This window comes from Gavia stellata, chromosome 25 (assembly GCF_030936135.1).
Source record: "Gavia stellata isolate bGavSte3 chromosome 25, bGavSte3.hap2, whole genome shotgun sequence".
Taxonomy (NCBI): Eukaryota; Metazoa; Chordata; class Aves; order Gaviiformes; family Gaviidae; genus Gavia; species Gavia stellata.
This window is the reverse complement of record NC_082618.1, coordinates 417,794-440,543: the sequence shown is the minus strand read 5'-3', so window position 1 is coordinate 440,543 and position 22,750 is coordinate 417,794. Positions and strand designations below refer to the sequence as shown.

Below are 22,750 nucleotides of genomic sequence, written 5' to 3'. Positions count from 1 at the left end.
GAAGGATACAGGTTCCCAGGGACCTCTTCGAGTGAAGACGTTGCATCATACGGTGTATGTGGACCTCCAGAAGGTATTCACAAGACCCGTCATCGTTATCGGAGGAGGCACAGCAGGGAAGGGCCAGAGAATGCAGCAGAACTGGTGGCACCGGGTGACTGGCAGCAAAACGGCTGCCGAGGTGCGGCGTGTGGGGACAGGGGTTGCCACCCTGGCCTGCCCGTGAAGGATCAGGCCTGTCACTGCTCAGGAGTGAGGCCCTGGCGTGAGGGGGGTGGTGGTCTCCATGAAGATGTCCTTTCCCTGGCAGCCAAATGCTCAAATGTCGGGAAAGGTGAGGAAAGGGGTAGGGAATAAACCCGAGAAAGGGGCAGGTTCGCAGTCAGCTCCTCACAGGTTTCGGCCTGGAGCTCCATGCGCAGGGTGCTGGGTGCTGGGGACGCCGCAGCGCATCCCCTCCCCTCAGCATCGCCATGGGGCTGTCGGGATGGGGGGGCTTTGCTCTGGAGGGCCTCACGCCGAGGTATGTGGGGGACCCCCCTCACACAGAGGTCGTGGGGACACCCCCCCCATGTGGAGGGACGTGGGAGACACCACCCCCGCCGGAGGCCATGGGGACCCTCACACGGGGGGATGCGAGAGAACCCCCCTCCCGTGGAGGCTGGGGGGCTCTGTGCTGCGGGAGCAACCCTGGCGCAGACGTCGGGCGCGGCCCCGCGCCCAGTCGGGGCTGCCGCAGCAGGGACCGGAGGCAAAGGGCCCTCCCAGCCCCAGCCGCCGGCCCGCCGTGCCCCGCGGGCGCCCGGGCGGGGAGCGGGCCCGGCCACGGCCCCGGCGGGAAGGCGGGCGCGGCCGGCGGGCCCCCTCCGGCCGCAGGGGGGCGCTGCGCCCCCGCGCCGCCCCGTCTCCATGGTGAGGCGGCGGCCCCGCGGGCCATGGCGGAGCCGCTGTGGAGCGCGGACGCGGGTGGCGCCGTCTACCGCTCCCGCGACCCCGTGCGCAACCTGCGCCTCCGGTGAGCGGCCGCCGCCGGCCCCCGCCCCGCCCCGGCTCCCGGCCCGCCGTGACGCTCGCTCCTTCTCTCCCGCAGGGTCCGCATCCAGCGGGTCACGTCGGGCCGGCCCCTCCTGCCGCAGGCCCCGCCGCCGCTCGCCGGCCCGCGCGGCCCCGAGCTCCTGGGCCTGGCCGACCGCGCCGCGACCGGTAGGTGGGACGCCGGGGGGGCGGGCGGCGGCAGCGCCGCCGGAGGTGACTGGGCCCCCTCCCGCAGGTGCCCGGCGGCCCCCGAACGAGGAGGAGGAGGAGGAGGCCGAGGTGGGGTGGCAGGAGAAGCTCTTCAGCCAGGTGGGTGCGCGGCGGCGGGCCTGGGCGGGCCGGGCCCGGGGGGTTCTCCTCGTGGTGCGGCCCCCCCGGCCCTGCAGGGTCTCCTGCTGCGGGGTGAGCTGCTGCGGGGTGAGCTGCTGCGGGGTGAACTGCTGCGGGGTGAGCTGCTGCGGGGTGAGCTGCTGTGCCCGAGTCTTCTCCAGGTGGGCATCAGTGGGGGCTGTCGGCCGCCACATGCCTGAGCGGTGTCAGAGCCACTCCGCAGCGCGGGTTGTTTGTTGGCATTCCCAAAGGGTCGTGTCTCTTTCTGTGGTGGCTTCGGAAATCTCAGCTGAAAAGTGTTTGTGGTTCCGACTGTGCTGGTGAAGAGCAGCTTTTGTGTGTTACTTGTGGTGCTCTCAGTTTGAGGTGGATCTGTACCAAAATGAGGCAGCCTGCCAGACTCCCCTGGACCGGCAGTACCATGAGGAGATACTGAAACTGGAGAAGGCCGGAGGTCGGAAGAACTGTCGCATCTTCACCTACACCGATCATGACCGCTTCACCAACCTAGAGGAGGTACCAGCTCTTAAGTTAGGCGTGATCTATACAGCAGTGTCTGTCAAAACCACTGGGCCTACTGCAGAGGGAATGTTTGTCAGTTCTTGGCCATGTGGAAGCAAGCCAGGTGTCCTGTATGCAGGAGAACGTATTGCTTCTGCACAACGGCTTCCCCTGGTGCCCCAGACCTGGGATGAGATCTCCCTGTTTCAGAACGATGGTCAGGGGCAGCTTGGACGGACTTGGCTATGTAGCACTGTTCTGTAGGTAACTTGCTGGGTGGAGTTTAGCTGTACTTTGCCACAAGAACAGCGAATGAAATCGACAGTCTTGTAGCAGTTTCTCCCTGCATGTGGGTGCCTACATACCTGTTCTCTCCTCCAAGAGCGGAGCTGTGTTTGGGAAAGATGTCCTGTTATAATTAAGCTAGTTCCCATCCGTTTCTCTCTCCCAGCACTGCCAGAAGGTAACTGACTCAGAACATGAGGTGCCGTCTTATCTGGCAGAGAGGATGGCCAATGTGAGGAGGAGAAGACAAGACCGTAGGCCCATGTGAGTGCAAACTGGGGCTTGGAGCTTGCTATTGCAGGTTTCCTGGTGCCGGTGCCCCAGCTGCAGAGCAGCCTGGACTGTGGAAGTTGGTGGCTTTAGCTGTGTCACACTTGGAATCCAGCAGTTTGACTCCTTGTCATGGGGGGTTTGGTGCTGCCTCTGCTGGGCTGCTGAGGTGAGCTGTGACTTGTGCTGTTCTGTTGTTGACAGAGAAGCAAGTTCTCTGAAGTCAAAAATCATCACCTGGGAACCCTCAGAAGACTTTATAAAGAACAATCATGTAATCAACACTCCTGTCCAGACCATGTACATCATGGGGGACTTGGGACCTTATGGGAAGTAAGTAAAATCCTGAAGTGATCTTAATTTCCCAGAAGGAAACCCATCTTCCCTCCTTACTCAAATCTCCTGTTTCTTTCATTAGTTAAAGGGAGAGAATTCCAAGAGCTCAGTAACTTGGGCTGCTATTTCTTTCTGCCTCTTCCCTAAGTTGAGAGGTAACTGAGTGTATCCCTCCAAAGGGTTTCTTAAACTAATGTAAGAAAGTATGGGTGTGTTTGTTCCCTTCTGTACTCCCATATGCCTTTACCAGCTCTGCTGTTCAAGAGCAAGAGAGTGTCTGTGTTCTCTATTTAGGCTGTGTTTCTTGATGCCTTCCATTAGGCTTGGTCACAGGGAGTATGAACATGTTCTTTGCACAATCAAGGTGGACGGCAATGGGGTGATCACAGTGAAGCCTGACTTTACTGGCACCAAAGGAGCCTACCGGTGAGCGGGACAGGGCTGGTACCTCATGTGGGACTGATACAGAGGGCTGAAATGGCTGTTTCCTGGTCACTCTTCAGGCAGTGGATCAGCACTTAAATTGAGGGCTATTTTTCAGTTTTATTCCAGAGATTTCTAAGACAAGATTATTGTGTGCTTGTGCTTGGTGTCACTGTGTGTGTGATGTGTGGGGCTTTGGTGCCAGTCCCTAGGGATACAACTTATGCATATGCTGGTCTCCCTTTTTGATTCATTGACGCTGGCAGGCACTTGGGAGTGAGGAGAGGGCCGTTGGTGCCCTTGTGTTACTGCACAGGCCTGGTGGAGGGGGCACTGCTATGTCAGGATGGCACAGTTGATGCTGTTGCTGCCTGTGCCTATTCTTTGCGTAATGAGGGAGTTTTGCCCGTGTGTTTTGGGGCTCTGCAGGATCGAGCTGGATGGAGAGAAGCGCGAGGTGTGGAAATACACCATTGAGAATGTGTCTGTCCAAGTGCAGCCGGAGGAGGAGGAACGCGAGCAGCGTGTGTTCAGAGACGTAAGGACCGGCCTCCACTGATCATATTGGCTAGTTCTGATTTGACAGAGGGAGCTCAGACCCTCATGTAGATGTAATTGTTAGTGCTGTAGACACGTAAAGTTGACAAAATGAATGTCACTGGCAGTGAGTCTCACCATGCCCAGCAATTTGAGAACTCCAGCAAATACTCCCTGACTGCTTAATTCATTACTCTAGGTAGAGGCTTTGTCCGGTATTAGGTGTGTTGGCCTCTGACTGCCATGATCTACATAGTGAGAACTGGCGCAAGAAACCATCTGAATTCATGCCTTTCTAGCTGCCAATGGTTTTCCTTCCCTTTTGGGCAGTGGGCAAATGCTTTCCTTGGTCTTCCTCTTGCTGCCTGTGTACTTATTGAATGATTTCTTGTTACCTATAATGTCCCAGGGTATTTGGATCTCATTTTATATCTTGATCTTTCTGAATTGCCTTTTTGGCTGTGGCAGTTTATAAAGGTACTTAATGTTTTAGTTTTTCATTTGTACGTTTCCTTATTGGTTTTGTGGTGAATAAGGAAATCATGATTTCGCTACACTGATCTCCCATCAGTTGATATCCTTGGAATAGTTTATGCCTGTGTTTTTAACATGTCATTTAAGATCTGCTGATTCTTCAGAGCTTCTTTTTACCTTAGATTGGCCTTTGACGAGGTCTTCTCTGAAGCTGAAGTTCCATGCAGTGTTAGCAGTTACGCATTTTTGTTCTATTAGATTCTTATATTCTCTAAATCTGCTATAACAATTAAAAAACCCCTGTGTGCTAAGCCTGTCAACAATTTAAATTGGTTTTAAGTTATATACATTGCAATTTTTGCAGTCCGTAAAAACATATATAATCAAAAAGACACTTTTTTTAATCTGCTTGTTCTGTGTTTTCAGCTGTACAGTCGGCACAAGGAATACCTCAGTGGTCTCGTAGGCTCAGAATTTGAAATGGTGAGTACCAGCGGCATTCGGCAGGGACCCGGAGCCCCTGCTACTTTTGGAGACTGTTGACCTGGTTGGTGTGGCTGCTGTTTGTACCCCAGTCTCTAAAGACGGTTTCATTCTGGGGTAGTGTTGGCAGCTTTTACCTTGTGGTTTCCAGCAGAAAACTGGGTCAAAAGGGACAGGTTGCAATGGATATGGGGTCTGCAGAGACCCATCCTGCATCTGTCAGACCAGCAGCAGAGCGTGCTGAATGCTGCAGTCTCTGTGAGACTGCGTGTATTGTCTGCAGGCCTTTGACTACAATACTTCAAGAAGTAAGGAGGGTTTATATCTTTTAGGATAGTGATTGCTGTTAACTGTCTTAAATGTCAAACACATCTATGTTTGACACACTTTGTTCAAGTAAACAGCCCTTCCCACCCCCAAATTCATGCACAGGTTCCCTTCTCACTGAACTACCCAGACTGCAATATTTTTTGCTCAAATCTTGTTTCCCAAAGTGCAGAAGTTGTACTTTTTTGTACTTTGATAGTGTCTCAGCTTGTCCTGTGCTTCTCTTCCCCCGACCTTGGGCAAGTGCAGAAATACTATGGGAGAAACAGGACTATGATTCCTGCAAGTGACTTCTCACCACGTTTTATACCCATCTTGAAGTCTGTAAGAGACCTGATTTTACACAGTAGTGAACTCCTGCAGTCTAGGAATTTGGTCTCTCTCGGGTGCCTCGCTCCAGAGGGACTGTTGGCTTCTGGAAAGGATGATATGAGAAGTCATGATTCCTACCTGGCCAGCAGGGAGAAGCATTCATATATAAACATCTGTGAAGTATCTGTGTGAGACCCTGTTGGGAGGGGATGGAATGAGGTTCCACCAGTGGTCACTGAGCCCTTTATCTTGGTTATCTGCTTGTTCTTACAGACTCTTCCTGGTACACTGCGGCTTTTTGTGAATGGAGAAATAGGTGAGTCCTTGTTATAAACGGTAACTATAGAGGCAAATCTGGGTCTGCTGGGATGGCTGAGGCTACAAAGGGTCCAAGGATTCTTGGATCCCAGGCCGGTAGTAGTAGGTGTTTCTCTCCCTAGAATCCTTTACTTCCTCCTTCTCCTCCCCTGTTTTTGTGGACTAACCCCTTGAGTGGCATTTACGGACTGGAGGTTACAAATACTGCAGCTGTTCTAGGAAGACATACAGATCTGAAAAAAGGAGAGCCAATTGGGGAGTTAATAGAGATGATAGCAAAGAAGGCAATTAAATGTGTGACCTCCCCAATCTGATTAGTGATATGGGGGCAGGGCTAGTCTAGAGAAGGAATCTTCTCTGAGGGTCATATTCTGTTACTTTGAAGACCGTGGCTTCTCCCAGCTTCCAGCAGTAAATGGTCGTCCCTAAGGGTATTGGTGCTGGCTCTCCCAAAAGTCTACAGTGAGTATTAGAGGAGTTTGTGTGGAAGCGAGCAGCTGAAGTTCATTCTCTTTTCTTCTCAGTTTCAGCTCAAGGCTATGAGTATGACAACCTCTATGTTCATTTCTTTCTGGAGCTGCCCAACCGTAAGTATTCACGTTTCCAGCCGTATCACAGCAATTTAAGGAATGAAGCATGCTTTGGCTGGTCCATCACATCAGCTCTGCTGAAAGTCAGTAAAAGTTAACGTAGGGGCTGGGATCTAATCAGAGGTTTTCAGAGTTAAAATTGCGGAACTCTGTTGTTTGAACTAAACTCATGTCTGGGAGAAAGTAGCATCTTCCCCTCTCGTCTCTTCCAAATCAGTCTGGGACCCAGAGGTCATTGACTTCTCAACCAGTGGTGATGATGTCCAGCAGTCTGCCCAAAGTTCATCCCTCATACCACGGAGAATAGCCTTCCTGTCTTCTACATCTCAGCACTGACCTTGTCTTATTTCAGTGCTCACCATCATGTCCTCATGTTTTGTGCTGACACTAACATATTAAATTTTGACTGATAAATAAGGTTCCCAGCACATCGTGCTGCTTGTTTAATTCCCTGAAGCTATGGCCCTGGCTCCCCTCTGTGGTTATACCCTGATATTTGTCCAAAGAGGTACAATTTTTGCTACTCAGTACATTCAGATAAGGTTCTGTTTTTCTCTTAAGGTGGAATTGGTGCTTTTCATCGACAGTTCAGGGTGTTCTGGGGAGTAGCCATTGCCTTGGAACAAGGTGGGGTGGGACACACCTCTGGAAATTCACCGTGGGTGATGTTATCTGTTATCCCAGTCATCTAGGACTGACATTCTCCTTTGAGTTGCTCTGGTTTGTGAATCCTTCCTCTCACCCAAAGCATTCACCACTGTGCTCTCCTCTTCTCCCAGAGTGGTCGAGCCCCGCTTTCCAGCAGCTATCAGGAGTGACGCAGACCTGTGCCACCAAGACAGTGGGCTGTGTAAGGATGCTTTTAAACCTGCGGAGCAGAGTTTGAACAGGTGTTCTCTGAAGTGGAACATGTGTAACAAGCTACAGATATATTCAGCAAAGTTTGTGACTTGAGAGCTACTTTCAAGGGCAGAGCATGTTTGGGATTCTCCTCATTCTGGTTATAGTTGCCATTTTTCAGGGTGCCACTGTGTCCAGGTAAAACTAGACCAAATAAAACTGCTTCAGAGCAGTTTCTGGAACCTCACTTTTTTCTTCCTTCTGGCTGATTGATTGCCTTTGGAGCTTTGATTTTTATGTTCTCAAATGCTGAGAGTTAACGAAGCATTGTTCTGGCTTGCCTGGGGCAAGAACGCACACAGTCTCTAAATTGATTTCTCAAATGAACCCCTCCTCCTATCTGAGAAGTTGGTTCCATTGCTGTCTCCAGCTCCTCTCTTACAAAATTTGAATTTTATCAACTTTTTGATGTCTTTTCTGTGAGCTGATTTACATATTACAAAAGTAATTATCACACAACATTTCAGTAATACCATTGTCTGAGGTATTTTGCTTGGCTCCTGTAAAGATTGTGGCGGTGTAATAGTTACGCAACTGGCTGAATTGTCATTTGAGGTGTGTTACTCTTTCCCCTTTTTCCATTATTTTTAACAGCCTGTTCCATCAATGTGGCACTTGGGAGTGTATGCAGGTCCATCATGCAGTCAGGTGTTTGTTAGTATGATATGATTGATCTTAGTTGGGCATTGTTACCTCTTTTCTATCATTAGTTCTTTTCTCCCTGCTCTGTGTGCCCCCTGCAATGCTAGTGATGAATTCCCTTGTCCAGGAATCTGATCTCTGTTCTGTTCCTTTTCTAGGATAATGTGGCATATTTCTGCTACCCCTTCACTTTGGAGATGTTTTTCACCCAAGGAGACGAATCAGAAGGTGCGGTTCCTTGTTGCTCTGAAATGTGAAACTGAAATACTTTGATCGCAGCGTAGGCATCATGCTGTCTGGCATGTTGTTGGCCCCTCGCCAAGATGGAAGGACAGATTTAAACAAAGGGAATTGTTGTTCATTCAGCAAATGTTCACCCTGTCACCACACAACCTCTGGACACATGCTATATTTGCCCTGCCCAGCAATGCATTAGCATTTGTATGGATTCATTGATGTTGCCATGCTTCCAGGCTATAGTCAGCTTTATCCAGTTGGAAAACTACTTGGATCTCAGCTTGTCTGTCCCAAAATGCCTGGCATGCTGGTCTGTGTTGCCATGCCCAGTGTACTACATAAAGCCCTGGGACTCTGCAGCAGGAGAAACAGGCAGCTTTTTTGTACACAACTAAAACTCTATGCTGAGTCTGATGTTTGTAGACACAGTCAGTGACCTGTCTAATCTTTGTATAGTTTATGTCACTTTGAAACTTCCAGCTCTGTTTTAAGTTGGGCTTCTCTGCTGCCTATTCCTGCTGCTTCACTACGCTACTGCTGCTTCCTCACCAAGCCCGTTGCTCTTTGGATTGCAATTGCTAGAGACAGCTTTGCAGCATGCCTTGCCACTTGAATTCAGTGTACGCATTGGATTTGAGTATTCAACTAACACTAATGAATTTTCAGCCTAAAATGAACACGATGAGTTTGTTTCACCTTGGAAAAAAGAAATGCTTGGAGACCTGTAGGAGAATCCAGGTTAATAATCCCCCAATAATGGTGGGAAAGGTCAGAGATAAAAGGGTTCCCCTGTTTGGCCTCAGATCATTCACAAAAGATTGTCTTGTCTTCCTAAAGATAATTGAGGAACCAGTTTGGACTTGTTCTCAAAACAATGAATTTTCCCAAATTTTTAACATCAGTAATTCTGTTTTAATCCTCAAATCTGAGAGTTCAGCTTTTACAGGGGAAAATAATCACCCATGGTTTGTTATTGTAGAAGAAATACGGAAAGGACTTCCTACTAGTGGAGTTGGGCATTTAGCATTTTTATTTCCTCTGTGATAGTCTCCCTCACAAAGCTGTGATCTGCTCCCCTTCCTTGCAGATAGTCTCCCTCAGTGGCCTGTTCTCTACTTTGAGGTCCTGTCTCTGGATTTCTGGCAGAGGTATCGCGTTGAAGGATATGGTTCTTTGGTGCTGCCAGCATCTCCAGGTAAAATCTACTTGGGGCATTATGTTAATTGTCTGGAAGAATGAGTTGAGTGGTCCTCTTGGGAGTGGATGCAGCTGGTCCTGGGGAGGCTTTGCATACTGAAGGGGATAGTTAGCTGTCTGTGGGGCAGCAAAGAAGGATATGATGCATCCTGCACCATTCTGCCTTGTTGTTGAGACGCATCATGTGTTGCTGTCCTTGCTCCTTCAGCGGTTCCATCACAAAATCTTGTGTGACAAAGCTCTGGGGTGATGCTGCACATCCATCTTTACAAAAGCAGTAGCCCTCCCTGTCCCACATGGAATCTGAGGGTCACAACTATTCTAACACCCACATGTAGTAACTTGATGCTCCTCATAAGGAGGGGGTACTTTCAACACTGGCTGTGTGACTGTGTGGGCCTGACTCACTGGGAAAATGTTACAGAGATACCATATAGTGTTTCCATTTCCAGCCTGCTGTGGTTTGGGTCAGCAGGTATCCATTTGCCATGTTGTCCTCTGTGACTCTGTACAGATTGTTGGTCATAGCTGCTAAGCTGTCCTGTTGTCCTGGGTCAGGTCTCCACATGCTCACTATCCCTACCTGGCGCCCTGTGGAGCTGGGGACAGTCGCTGAGCTGAGGAGATTTTTCATTGGCGGATCTCCTGAGCTGGAGGACATAACCTATGTCAGGATACCATCAACCTTCAAGGTGAGCTCAGCTGCAGGGCAGTGCTCTTTCTGGGAGATGGTAGATTATGATCTCAACTTCAGATGTCTGTGGACAGCCTGGACCAGATTTGAACAAGGATGAGCTGGTGGTCCTGTCCCTCTGACTAAAGAAAGGTCTCCTCTGTGAGACTTGTGATCATGAACAGAGGAATGGGCAAACGCTGAGGCAGAGCTCTCTGCCTTCTGAGGTGTGTGCAGCTTAGAGAAATGGGTGAACATGGACCAAAGCCTTGACTTACACCTGTCTGTGCTGGCCCTGTCTGGAAAGTGTCTGTCAGGTTAGCATTTGTTACCAGCTATAGACTTCTTCCTGTGTTTTTGTAAGGAACGTGGGCTGTACTGTGCCTGAAACAGTTTCCCGAAGGAAGAAGCCGATGGGTGTGAGGCAGGCAGAAATTTCACATTCTTAAGAAAGCTGCAGACGTGCTTGCTGGTGTAATGAGCAAGTTGATCTTAGTAGCAGCTTTGTGTGGGAATGAGCCCTGATGCAGTTGTTGAAACCTTACTCCAGCACTGCGCTACCAGCTTGCTAGTGTTTAGGTCCTGCCCTCAGCACAGCCTGGAACAGTCTGTGCTTCTTTCTGACCTCGCTTTCTGTGTGCAGCGGGAAGGGGAGAGACTGTGCCCACAGGAGTGCATGCTTCTGGTGGGGCATACTCGTTTTCGCTAGGGACAGCCTGCTGCAGCAGGTTGCAGGCTGTGGTTATTCTAACTTGTGCCATCTTTGCAGGGAGAGCGTCTGAGCCGCTTTGGTTTTCGCACAGAGACAACAGGGAGCGTCACGTTCCGGCTATACTGCCTGCAGCAGTCTAAGTAAGTGCAGCAAAGTGAGCACGAGCTCCGTCTTGTGTGCTGTGTTTCGGCAGCCCTGACCACCTACTGTACTTCTGTGCAGAGCCTTTCTGGAAACCAGTGCCCTGAGGCAGCGCATGCAGAGTATACTGGACCGGCTTGGAGGCTTCAGCCAGCAAAGCTCTGTCTACAACGTTTTGGGTAGGGATATCAGTGTTATTCTCCCTGGTGAGCCTTTGGCTCACTTTTGTCCTCTTTTTACAGAGTGGGCAGGATATTTCAGGAGAATCCATTCCTGTGGGGATAATTGCCTCCCAATAAGCTCTCTGAGTCCATAGCAGAGGTTGAATGTTCTGATCTAAGCTGGAAACTTCAGGAGGCATCAGCTCTCAGCAGGCAGGAGGGATAAGCATGCTGTGAGGGCAAAGCCTAGGCTGGGCTGCCCAGTCTTGCCTGGCACTGAGCATAGCTTGTGGCGCTGATGCACAGGCTCTGTCTCTGATTCCATTGCGCACAGAGTAAAGATAGCGCTAGAAGTAAGTGAAGAGAGCAGCAAGGACCAGGTGCTTTGTTGGTGGAACTTAGTAATAGGAAGTGAGACTCCTGCTCCGGGAGAGATGATGTTCACTGGACAAACTCATCCCTCCCCTTCCCTGAGGCTGTCTGATGCATTCTGGCTTGCTGTCACGTGCTGTGTTGTAGAGGCTTTCCAGAGGGCACGGCGCCGGATGCAGGAAGCACGCGAGAGCCTTCCTCAAGACCTTATCAGCACCTCTGCCTCCACTGTGCACCAGTCGCAGGAACCATGATCGACCACCTCCACCGCCTGGGAGCACTCAGCATCTTCTCTCCCACACAAGCTCCCATTCAGCAGGGGTCACAGTGCTGGTGCCTGGAAGCTTTTGAAGCCCTTCCTCCTCATTTTCCCTGGATGGGGGAAGGAGTCTGTAACACATCCAGACCCAGAATCTTTGCGTTTCCAGGGGAACCTGTGGAAGGAGCCCCGTTTTTTCAAAGCATTTTGTTACCAGGCCCTTATAATACAACCAGTTGTTCACATTTCTGCTGAGCAGACTAAAACGCTGACAGAGGACCTGTGAACCCTTTAGCACCTTTTCAGGAATTGAATAGTAAATGATTAAATTTGCCAAGTTGTGTAGACTTGAAATTTTTCTAGTTTTCTTCTTAAAGAAGAGGGTGATGTTGAAGGTCAAGGTGCGAATGCTGTTTGAGATTTAGTGAGATGAATAGATAACTTCCTGAGAAGTGCTGATAATCGTTGTCAGCATTTGTTGCTGTAGGTCAGTCAATAGAAAAATGAATCTGTCCGCCTGTGCCTTAAGATTGATTCATTCCTAGAGAGAGAGCTCTCTGCCACATGTAATATATGAAATCAAAGCAAAGGAATTATGTTTGACAGATTGAGAACTGGAGAAAAGGGTTACATTCTGTGTTTGCTTGTATGTGTCTATAACGTTTCTGGCTCTGCAGTGATGAGCAGGAGGATTCTCTGTTCAAGAATACAGCTGAAAACACGCATCCCCCGTAGTTCATAGCAGAACTTCGGCTGGGGCTGGACCGTTTGCAGACAACAAGAGCGGATTATAACATTTGTACAGCAGCTGAACTTTGAACTGTTCAAGCTGTTCATTTGAGCTATGGTTCATTGTTCCATCTCTGATGGCAGTACACTGCATTGCTTCCTGGGGAAGCATGTGTGTACCCAGTTTTTACCCAGTTTCTTCTGTTCTTTTCTCAGACTTTTTTTTTTCTTCCTGTTTTTGTTCCTGTCTCAAGTTCACAGGAGCGAGGCTACCTGCAGACTTAGCGCTGTGTTGATTTGTGCACGAGTCATATTTCCATGTGTTCTCCTCTGCTCCCAACAAAAGGGATAGGAAGAAAAATCTCAGGCTGGGATCGTGCAGGTCTGCATGTGTCTGTAAAGTTAGAATTCACAGGCAGAATATGAAATAGGAATTGGCCTTCCTCCTTTTGCTCTGCACGTTCCTCCTCCGCAGGAAACGTGACATTCATGGTCGCAGCCATGTGTGTGATTGTTAAAACATCCCCCTCTTCCCTGGTGCTCCACTGTCTTCTTCACTCCCTTCTTGCCATTTTGACCTTGTCCAGCCTTCACTGGGAAAACCAAACTCCTGGGTTTGTTCCTCCTTGACCTTGTCGTAATTCCTAGACCTGTCTGGCAGCTTGAACGTGTCTGGCAATTTCAATTATAAAAGGATTTTTGCTCACCTTCCTCGCCGGCTGCCCCTCCTTTTTGGCGGAAGAGGCTGCCAGCGTGTATTGGATGGCACGGCCTGTTGAGCAGAGCACAATGTCCTTGGCCCAGAGCTGCATGATGTGCCTTGGGCGTGAGTCAGGTCTCCGCTTAGGCTTTTGATGTGATGGCTGTGAAGGCAAACACCCAGTTCTGGAGTAGCAGAATTGAGGTGTGTGCACGCTATCATGGTCTTTAGTGATACAGCCACGTTTCACAGAGATTGACCCACTCAGCGCCCGGGATGAAAAGCGTTCAGTGAGTTTGTAGCGCTTGCTATCTCTTTTTTTTATCATCATTCACGTCATGGCCCTGTATGTTTATTGCATGCTATCTAAGCAATACTTAATTTCCTTCTCGGTGTTTCTGTTGCACTTATCGCTAATAGCTGAATTGCATGTCTCTGAAACCCTTTTCAGGATGGAGTTACAAAGTTAAGAGAATATTCTTTTTATCAATAAAGTAACAAAACGCCTTTCTGATTGAGATGATGCCAAAGGCAGATTCTGTTCGACAGTGGGCTCTTCTGATTAGAAGATCAGGTTCCTGACTTGTGCTCGTTGCTCAGCACATTTATACGGCAGGATCTGGTGATTGAGTGTTAAGGTTACGCAGAGATGCAGTAAGGTTTACATAATGGAACTAGTTTTGCTAGTTAAAACTCTGAACAGTGTAAAATCTTGCAGAAACTCAAGAGAGCAAAATTTTAAAATAAAAAAATATTATAACCAAAGAAACAATTCTTCCAAAGTAAGACATTGTTAGCAGTTTTTCGCCTTCGTACTTGCAGCCTTCTTGGCCTGACAGAAGAAAATGGTGCTCGTAAAAGATGTTTTGGAGAAAGCCTTCAGCAAATGTTCTTTGAATATGCCCTTTTATAAATTAAACTAGCAAATTTCCATGTACATGTATGAAAATGTCACTGATCTTTTAATCAAAACTGGCATTTGGTGCAGGGCTTGTGCTCTGACTTGCCAAGGAGCCCAGCCAGCTGGAATGGAGGTCGTGCATCCACCACCGTATGCACGGATGAAACAGGAGGTGGCCCATGGGGACAGACAGAAGGGGAGGCCAGTGATCTCCTTGGAGCCGTGAGGATTTCCCCTGTACAGAAGTGTCCCTACGGTTTGCACCGAAGGAGTGCCTTTGCAGTGAAACTCAGCAGGAGAAGGGAGAGGAAGGGATGATTGTGGGTACACAAGAGCTTGGGATGGGAGGGCACCAGTTAATGGGAGAGGGGAGCCTGGCAGGCTGGGGGATGCCGTGAACTGGAGATGGAGGGAGGCTGGAGGGCAGGAGGAGCCCGCAGCAGGCGCAGTCTGGCCTGTGCTGCAGATCTGAGGGGGACCAGAGTGGGTCTAGCAGGGAAACTTGGAGGTCTGTGCTGCCCTGGTGCATGGCCAGCAGCCCCCAGCTCCAGCTGCATCAGCTGCAGCAACGTAGCTGGTTTCTCTTGAGCTTTGTCTGCTTCTTCCTTCAGGGCAGACTGGAGCTGTGATGGTTTTTTGAGTGCCAGCTGAACTTCCAGCTGAACGGGCATCTGTCTGAGGCTGAATCCTGCAACCTTACCAGTGATGTGGTCTGCATGGGGGCAGGAGCCAGCTGAAAGTCCCTAGGGGCCTTCCGGGCGTCTCATTAAATAAACTGTGCAAACAAAGGGTAATTGCAGAAATGTTGGCTTGGTGAATGAAAAGGCTGTGGGCAGTTGGTAGGGCTTGCATGATGCAAATGAGCAGCCTTCAGAAATTCCAATGTAAATGTAACAGAAAAAGAAAACCTAGAAATGAGTCATTCACGTGACTGGGGGAACAGCTTTCCACCAAAGAAGTCAGACCCCAGGAATGGGGTTTGCTCTCAACTGAGGAAGATTTGGGCTGTGATAACTTTGAAGTAGAGCCTTGCCAACAAACCTCAAACACCCCCTTGGCTTGGTGCCATCCCAGTGCTTGTGATGAACCGGGGACACAGTGCTCTTCTCTTGATGTGACTGCTGGGGACATTCTGGCCTGGGAGCGTGGGCTGTGCTGCCCGTCTTCCATGGGCTGGGTGCGAGGCAGAGCTGCAAGCTCTGGGGGAGAAGGAGCTGCAGCAGGCACGTGTCCTACGGAGGTTTGTCTTGCCGCTGCATGGTGCGTGGGGCAGGAGAGGTGTGTTTTATCTGCATTGTGGGGTTTAAGTGGTCGTTATTAAACAACTACCGGAGGCTGCTTATTGGCTCAATATATTTTAATTTTAGCCACAGGGTTGGAGTATCAGAGGAAAGCTCCCTGCAGGGCCTCTCCCGGCAGCGACGCGAAGGAGTGGGCTGCTTTGCCTTTCACCCCCAGCTGCCTTTTTATTTAGCTTACTGTCTTTTCAAGGTGCAGCCTGTGTTCTCTAAAGCTAACGTCAATATTTCAGTGCAGGGCAGAGTACAGCTGACCCGAGCAAAATCACACTTCACTGGATCAGTCAAAAAATAAGTGTCCATGTGCCCCTTTTCCTGCATTGAAATGATTGCTTTGGTTTGATTGAATTTCTCTCACTGCTTTTGTTCGAGCAGGTTTTTAAAGTAAACCCCAGTGCCGTGTAGACTGGAGGTACTTCCCTTTCGCTCTCATCTGTCAAGATCCTTTTCTAGAGTAACACAAAAAATCAGAAAGGACTGATAGAATCAGACTTCTCTATAATTTATTCACAAGTTCTTAAAAAAATAATAATCTGACTTTCAAAACAATTGGGAGGATTTCTGCAATGTACGAAAGAGAAACTTATCTTAGAGGTGTGTGATTCTGGGTTGTTTCAAGCTTTCCAGATCTGAGAATGAGAGGATCGGCCCTTTGGGCAGGTAGGAAAGGTGGATTTCCTGTGACTTCATCTGGCCTTAGAAAGCCAGAAAGGTCAAGCTGGATATCGAGATCTAGTCCGCTGCTTTCCTTCAGGCAACATCACCTTGACTTGATCAAAGCCCAAGAGATGTTTGTTCAACCTGTTCTTTACACGAATGGAGACTATAGATCGTCCCTTCCAGATGTTTGGGTTGGTTTTTTTTTCTGTAGTAAATTTTCTTGTACAGAGCAATTGATGGTGGCAGCTTGTGCATGAGCTGTGCAAAGTCTGTTGTCAGGCTGCTGTTGGAGGCGTGAGGAGGAGGGAGCGTGTGATTCCTGCCAGGTGGTTATTGTTTCTCTGGGGGGTTCCTGTCCCACACTGCCAGTGCCTGTGATATCTTGTTCTCTGCTGCTCGTCTCCTTGTGAGTACTGTGATGCTCTCTTACGGCTCTGGAGACAGCATCAGGAGTCTGAGAGATCAGACAAACTGTATACCCAAGTGAGTGGCCACTTTTCCTGCTGCTGCTGGAAACACCTAGCCCAGCTTGCTTCCCAAAGCTTTGATTGCAATGATGTCCAACGTTTTCCACCGCAGTTGTGCTTGCAAGGGCTGAATTCCCTCCCTCTTCCCCTTGGTCACCTCTCCTTGTCCATCCTTTCCCCTCCTCTGTCCCATTTTGACTTTTTCTTCTTTGTTTGCACGTATGCATATAGATCTGTGTGTTTAATCCTGGATGTAGTTTTGGCCCTGCTTTCTCTTTGCACCCAGCTATGGCCCTTGCCCCTCACTATTAGCACACAAGCTGCTCTGCTCCCTTGTGCACCCCTGCAGCCCTTCACCCCATGAGAGCAGAGCTGAGCTGTGGCACCGTGACACCAGCCTGTGCCATCCCCCCCTTCCCGGGGCTCCTGGCCTCGCCAGGCACCCTGGGCTGCGCAGGAACACCCTGAGACGGTGCAGCGTCCGCAGAACAGCTGAGTGGTGTGGATGCGGCGTGCCCTACCAACCTGGGCTGGCCAAAACTGCAGACCCCTCGTGCCCAGGACACGGCTCTTCCCTTTTTTTGACAACAGTCAGATGCCTTTCTGGGTGCCCTGACCTCAACCTCTGCAAGTCATAGCACAGTTTCTCTTCCCTCCTAACGTCATCTCCCTTGTCGTGCGGACGTCACCCACTCCTACGGGGCTCGGCTGGACTCTTGCCCCAAAGGCAGTGTGGAAACAGGAGTCCTGTCCTCAGAAAAGCGATGGCAAAGCATCCTCCTGTCACTTGGGCACATGAGATTGTAGATGATACTAGCTTTTCAAAAGCAAGTTTTTAATGACTGTTGGTACGGAGACAAGTGTTTGGCATAATCGCCGTTGGCATCATCTCTGCTCCCCTAGCATGGGGAGAGGGAACCTACAGCCTGTCAGCTGAATCCGCTCATGACTATGGTCGTATGTGTCTCTCCCTGCACTGCTCCTCCCCTCCCCAGCATCTCCCCGTTGGCGTGGGCACGCGCAGGCAGCGGGGTGCTGGGTGAGGCTCCCCATGCAGGGAGGTTGTGTGGAGTGGCCCGTCTTAACTAGCTCATCCCTGCCTTGCCTCTGAGATCCTGTCTCTCCCGTGCCACAAGACTTGGCCTGTGTTCTTGGCACCGAGTAAGACTCCCTGGCTGCCTCAGTACTGCTGCACTCAGCGACTCTGGTCTTTGCCCTCCCTGAACAGCTTTCCAATCTATTCCTCGACATACTACTTCTGGCAGCTGCTTCAGGATCTCTGTCCTGTGCCTCCAAAGGGAATAGTGCCCCTGAAGTGGCAGCAGTGGCTGCAAAATGAGTGAATGAATGGCTTCAGGTGGTTTCTGAGCCGCAGCCAAGCTGCAAATCTTGCAGCCCCTGCTCCTGTGTCACGTGGAGCCTGGCTGAGCTCTGGATTTTGGTCGTGTCCGCACTGTCAGCCTCACTGAAGGCCGAGGGCTTGCTTTTCTCTGCACTTCTGGTGAGGGTTAATTCTGCACCCCCTTGTTGTGCACGTCTGAGCTTTTCCTTCCATCAGCAGTCGCGGTCCAGTCTCTCCTGATGGAGGCAAGTCCTCAGAAACAGCAGGATCCATCTCAGATCAACCACAGACTTCACCAACCATCCTCCTGCAACCTCCGCTCAAAATACCTATGTAATTTTTCATGTGTAAGTGGAGCGTGTGTGACTCCTCCGGTTTCTGTGCTGTGTTTTCAGTTGCTGTCAGCTGCCTGACTCACCTGAAAGCTCGTAAATACATGAAGCGCTGCAGACGCAGGCGCTGTTAAAGTGAAGTGTGTCTCTGACTTCTTTTTTTGCGGTCCCTATTGCTTGCAGCACGAATGAAGAGCTGTCTGAGCCTCCTCCACTTAGCCCCTGTATCTCCAGGGCTCTTGGGGGGCCAGTCTCTCCGCAGCCGTGTCGCAATTCCTGGGGTCGGAGGCTGCTCAAGAGGGTTTTGCTCTGCCCGTTGTCTCAGCTCTCGCCACACGGCAAAGCTCCTGCAGCCCTCCCTCGTGCCCTGTGTTAGACCGGTGGTGGCACCCAGCACTGGAGGGAGGGCGTGGGGATGGCTGGCTGGAAGGGAGAGGGGACCTGCAGTCCTCGCTGGAGGTGAGAGGCTGTTGGGACTGGAAATGGCTGTTGTGTAGCAGGCAGGGAAGTTTGCAAAGCGGGAGTGCTGGCTTCTGTGGTACTCTGTGGAGCTTAGGAGAGGAGGAAAATTTGGGAGCCTCTTCTTGACGGGACCTAGCTAAAAAGGGTACTTGAGATGGAGGCGGTGTGGTCCTGCTCAACGTCTGGCATGGAGGAAGGTGCTGACCTGTCTCGCTAGCAGGGGTCCCTGCTCTGGCAGCCTGAGGACGGGAGAGCTGCCCTGCATGCTGAGCGGCAGGAGGGTGGGGAGAGGCGAGCTGTGGGGCCACAGCGGTGCCGCGAGGGGACGGGCAGGATGAGCTGTTCAGCGTTAGCTCGAGCAGGGGAAAGGATGTTCCAGTGCGATGATAAAAAAAAGCATGATCAGACCCATCCACGGTCTCAGCTGGGACAGCCAGAGCGTGGTGTCCTAGCTCTGGTGAGAGGCGAGGATGGAGACCTGGGTCTGGAAGGCTTCGTCCTTCTCACCTGCTTTGGCGAGGGGTGAGTGTGGAGAGTGTGGGGCATGTGGAGCCGTCCGAGGAACGGCTGCTTTCCTTGGCAGGAGGCAAAGAGGTGTTCAGGGAGGTGGAGGCAGAGGCAGGGAGGTGAAACCTCGTGGTGGGCAGTGGAGAGCCGAGCTGCCGTAACGTGGGAGGACACCAGACATGGGCACCTCCTTGCTGTATTACGGTGGCTTCATATGTCCCTCTGTGGGTGAGACCACCCTTGGCGTTAGAGCGATTTGCAGCAACGAGGCCTTCCGTGTCCCCTCCGCATGGGGGTGTGGGTGAAGTGAGCCCCTGCCCGACCAAGCTGCCGTAAATAAGTGCAGCACAAACATTCGAGAAGTGCTGCAACAGTTGGCTGGGCCCAGGTAACCCGTACAGCTGCACCCAACGCTTCAGGTCCACCAGTGAGACCTCTCCGTGCGGCGAGACCCCGCTCCTGCACTCCCAGCCAAGGTGTCCACGATCGTCCCTTGATATCGGAGCCCTTGAAAAGCACCTAGATGGTGGTGGCCCAAAGACAGACCCAGATGCCTGTTGTACTTTGTGTGCGAGGGGCCGGTTTTCGAGCTGGTATGTGTACGTGATGGGAGCAGGAGCTTCAGATCCGCTGGGAGGAAAGCTGGTCCCTTCCCCAGCAGGAACCCTTGACCCAGGTGGTCCCAGCTCTCCGCAGAAGCCAGCGGGCAGCAGCACGCTGAAGGACACCGGTCCTATCTTGGAGCGATCCTGGCCCGTGCGCACGTGGGGCAGATAAGCAGAGCTGCCTGGGGAGGAGAGGAGGTTGCTCCTGGAAGCATCAGGCTTGGGGTGATGTGAGAAACCACCAGCAGTGTGTGGCAGGGGCCTGGCAGCGTGCGCCATCCGTGGGGATCCCGAAGGTGGCTGGAGAAGGTGCCGAGGCTCGAGCACTGAGGTGCTGGCGCCAGGCGTGATTTCGGCCGGCCTGCACCCACCGCTGCGGCTCGTCCTGGACGGGAGGGTGGCTTGTGTGTGCAAGCGTGGGGTTGGGGACTGACTTAGCAGAGCTCTTCAGGGGGAGCTGGTGGCAGCAGAGCCACCTCCTTGATGTGCCTGCCCAGCCTCCCCAGGAGGAGGAGAAGACAGAGAAGACGAGAGCCGGGAGAAGGTGGGCTCCCAGCCCCTTTGGGGAGGGCTCGTGGGGGTGACGGCAGAGGGGGCGACATCTCTTTTGGAAGTGCACGGTGCTGTTGTCACTTGAGTAAATTAAGCCCTGTTCCTGGTGATCGGAACTCTCCGGCTGGTGGGATGTGCAATAAAGCTCCTCTGCTCACCTGCAAAGGATCATGGGGAGACACTGGCAGGAGGGGGAGCCCAAATAACACCCAGATGCCCCCCCCCCCCGCCCCAGGAGCCACCAACCCATGTGAGTCCCACCTGCACAAGCCTGGGGGAGCACAGAGGCACAAGGGCAGGAGGGAACCCAAATTAGGGACTCAGAGGAAGGGACACCCTGTCCGGGCCCCTCCCCGCAGAGCCGCAGCCTCAGGGCCCGGGTGTGAAGGCACCTGCTGAGGGCAGGGAGGGGGCATGTATTTCTGCCTGGGGGCATGAGACACGTTTTGGTATGCAGGGGATTGCAGGGAACTTACTATGGAATGTTTAGGAGAGGAAGTGAAGGTGGGGAAAGGGATGGATCTGGGTGATTCAGGGAAGAACAAGGATGCGAGAATACAGAATCACAGAATCACTAAGGTTGGAAAAGACCTGTAAGATCATCAAGTCCAACCATCACCCCAACCCCACCTTGCCCACTAAACCATGTCCCGCAGTGCCACGTCCACACGTTCCTTGAACCCCTCCAGGGATGGTGACTCCACCACGTCCCTGGGCAGCCTCTTCCAGTGCTTCACCACTCTCTCAGGAAAGAAATTTTTCCTAATATCCAGCCTGAACCTCCCCTGGCGCAACTTGAGGCCATTTCCTCTTGTCCTGTCACTTGTCACTTGGGAGAAGAGACCAACACCCACCTCCCCACAACCCCCTTTCAGGCAGTTGTAGAGAGCGATGAGGTCTCCCCTCACCCTCCTCTTCTCCAGACTGAACAACCCCAGCTCCCTCAGCCGCTCCTCATCAGACTTGTGCTCCAGACCCCTCACCAGCTTCGTCGCCCTTCTCTGGACACGCTCCAGCACCTCAATGTCCTTCTTGGAGTGCGGGGCCCAACACTGAACACAGCATTCAAGGTGCGGCCTCACCAGCGCCGAGTACAGGGGCACGATCACCTCCCCACTCCTGCTGCCCACACCATTTCTGATCCAGGCCAGGATGCTGTTGGCCTTCTTGGCCACCTGGGCTCACTGCTGGCTCATATTCAGCCGGCTGTTGATCAACACCCCCAGGTCCTTTTCTGCGGGGGAGCTTTCCAGCCACTCGTCCCCCAGTCTGTAGCGTTGCATGGGGTTGTTGTGACCCAAGTGCAGGACCCGGCACTGGGCCTCGTTGAACCTGATGCAATCGGCCAGTACGGGAATATATGTGGCTCCCAGGGGCCACAGGGCGAGGGCGACGCTGGCGTTAACCCGGGGAGGGGGCTGAGCTCTCCCGGAGGAGCGGGAAAGGTGCCCCCACCCGCACCCGCTCCGGTGGGTTCTGGGGTGTTCCGCCCCGGGGGGGGGGGCGGTGAGTCGGACCCCCGCAGGTGCCCTCCGCGGCCGCCAGGGGGCGCCGCGCCCCAGCGCCGCTTCCGGAGCGCCCGGTCCCGGGCAGCCGCGGCCCCCCCCCCCGGCACTGCGGGTGGAGCGAGGGGGGCCCGGCGGGGAGGGGCCCGGCGGGGAGGGGGCCCGGCGGCGCTGGGTGAGGGGGACTTTGCCCAGGGCCGCGTCGCGACGGCAGCCCTTCGCCCCCGCCTTGCTGAGGGGGGACGCGGGGAGCGGGCGGCGGCCGCGGGAGCGGAGCCCTGCTCCTGAGGAGGGGGAGCAGAACGTCGTTGGCGCCGGGCACAGCCGAATGGACCGTCGGGCAGCGCTCCGCTGGCAGAGCTGCAGGCAGCGGGGGGAGCAGGCCGGCCCGAAGCACCGCCAGCCACGGGCAGGGGTGTCTGTCTGTCCCTGTCCGTGGGGCTGAGGAGGACAAGTCACCCGCTGAGGGGGAGCAGCCTCTCCCATGCTGGGTGTACTCCCCACCGCAGCTCCGGCCTGCTCCCGTCAGGCAGGGAGACCTTCACGCCCCGCCAAGGCCCAGCGCCGGCGTGTTGGGGTGCAGCACACGGAGGGGCCAGGGCTCTCGGGGGCAGCGGGGACGCCACATCCCCGTCCTGGAGCCGAGGGCAGCAAAAAGCAAGAGGCCAGGAGGGGGGCTGCAGGGAAGAACTGCTAAAACTCACCAACACTGAATTTGTGGGTGGTGGAGGTGGTGCGGCACCATGAGGGGAGCCCCGCTGTGCCCCCAAATCCGGGCTCTCGTCCTGCAGCCGTGTCCCTGCCAGGTGCATCAGGAGCCCCGGGCCAAGCCCGTGTCTGATGGGCTCCCAAGAAATCTCTGAGCATCTCCTCCGACACTGGCACATGGCATCTCCCGGCCGGCTGGTGCCCCTTCATTTTATGTCCCACAGCAGTTTGCCTGGCAAACGACATCTTCCCGTTTTCATTCTCTAAAATCAGTCAGGGTCCCATGGATGTTTAATCCAGGCATCTTAATTTTTCTACGGAAACATTTAAACCTGAGTAGGGTTTGCTCCGGCCATTTCTCATCGAGATGTAGGTCCAGTTCCAGGGGTTATCTGCTCAAGCGCATGAACCTGGAGGACTGTGGGAAGAGGTCCTTGTCAAGACACCGAGTTTTGATGGCTGGACAT

At 52.5% G+C, this 22,750-nt stretch overlaps 1 protein-coding gene across 3 annotated transcripts; it reads left to right on the top strand.

Annotated features, from left to right (window-relative positions):
* The first annotated feature begins 935 nt into the window (after positions 1-935).
* Positions 936-12,291, top strand: MKS1 (MKS transition zone complex subunit 1). Of its 3 annotated transcripts, none has more exons than XM_059829152.1 (18): positions 936-1,015; positions 1,091-1,184; positions 1,249-1,344; positions 1,726-1,881; positions 2,318-2,415; positions 2,626-2,754; positions 3,079-3,183; positions 3,610-3,718; positions 4,618-4,674; positions 5,587-5,629; positions 6,156-6,218; positions 7,001-7,071; positions 7,922-7,991; positions 9,088-9,195; positions 9,756-9,889; positions 10,640-10,722; positions 10,805-10,902; positions 11,404-12,291. In XM_059829152.1, the coding sequence occupies exons 1-18, from the start codon at positions 936-938 to the stop codon at positions 11,508-11,510; spliced, it is 1,701 nt and encodes a 566-aa protein (XP_059685135.1). In that variant the 3' UTR covers positions 11,511-12,291. The 3 variants fall into 3 exon arrangements, with proteins under 3 accessions (XP_059685135.1, XP_059685136.1, XP_059685134.1); XM_059829153.1 differs by having other exon boundaries at positions 1,091-1,203; positions 1,271-1,344; XM_059829151.1 differs by having other exon boundaries at positions 1,091-1,203; positions 1,238-1,344.
* Positions 12,292-22,750: the final 10,459 nt, after the last annotated feature.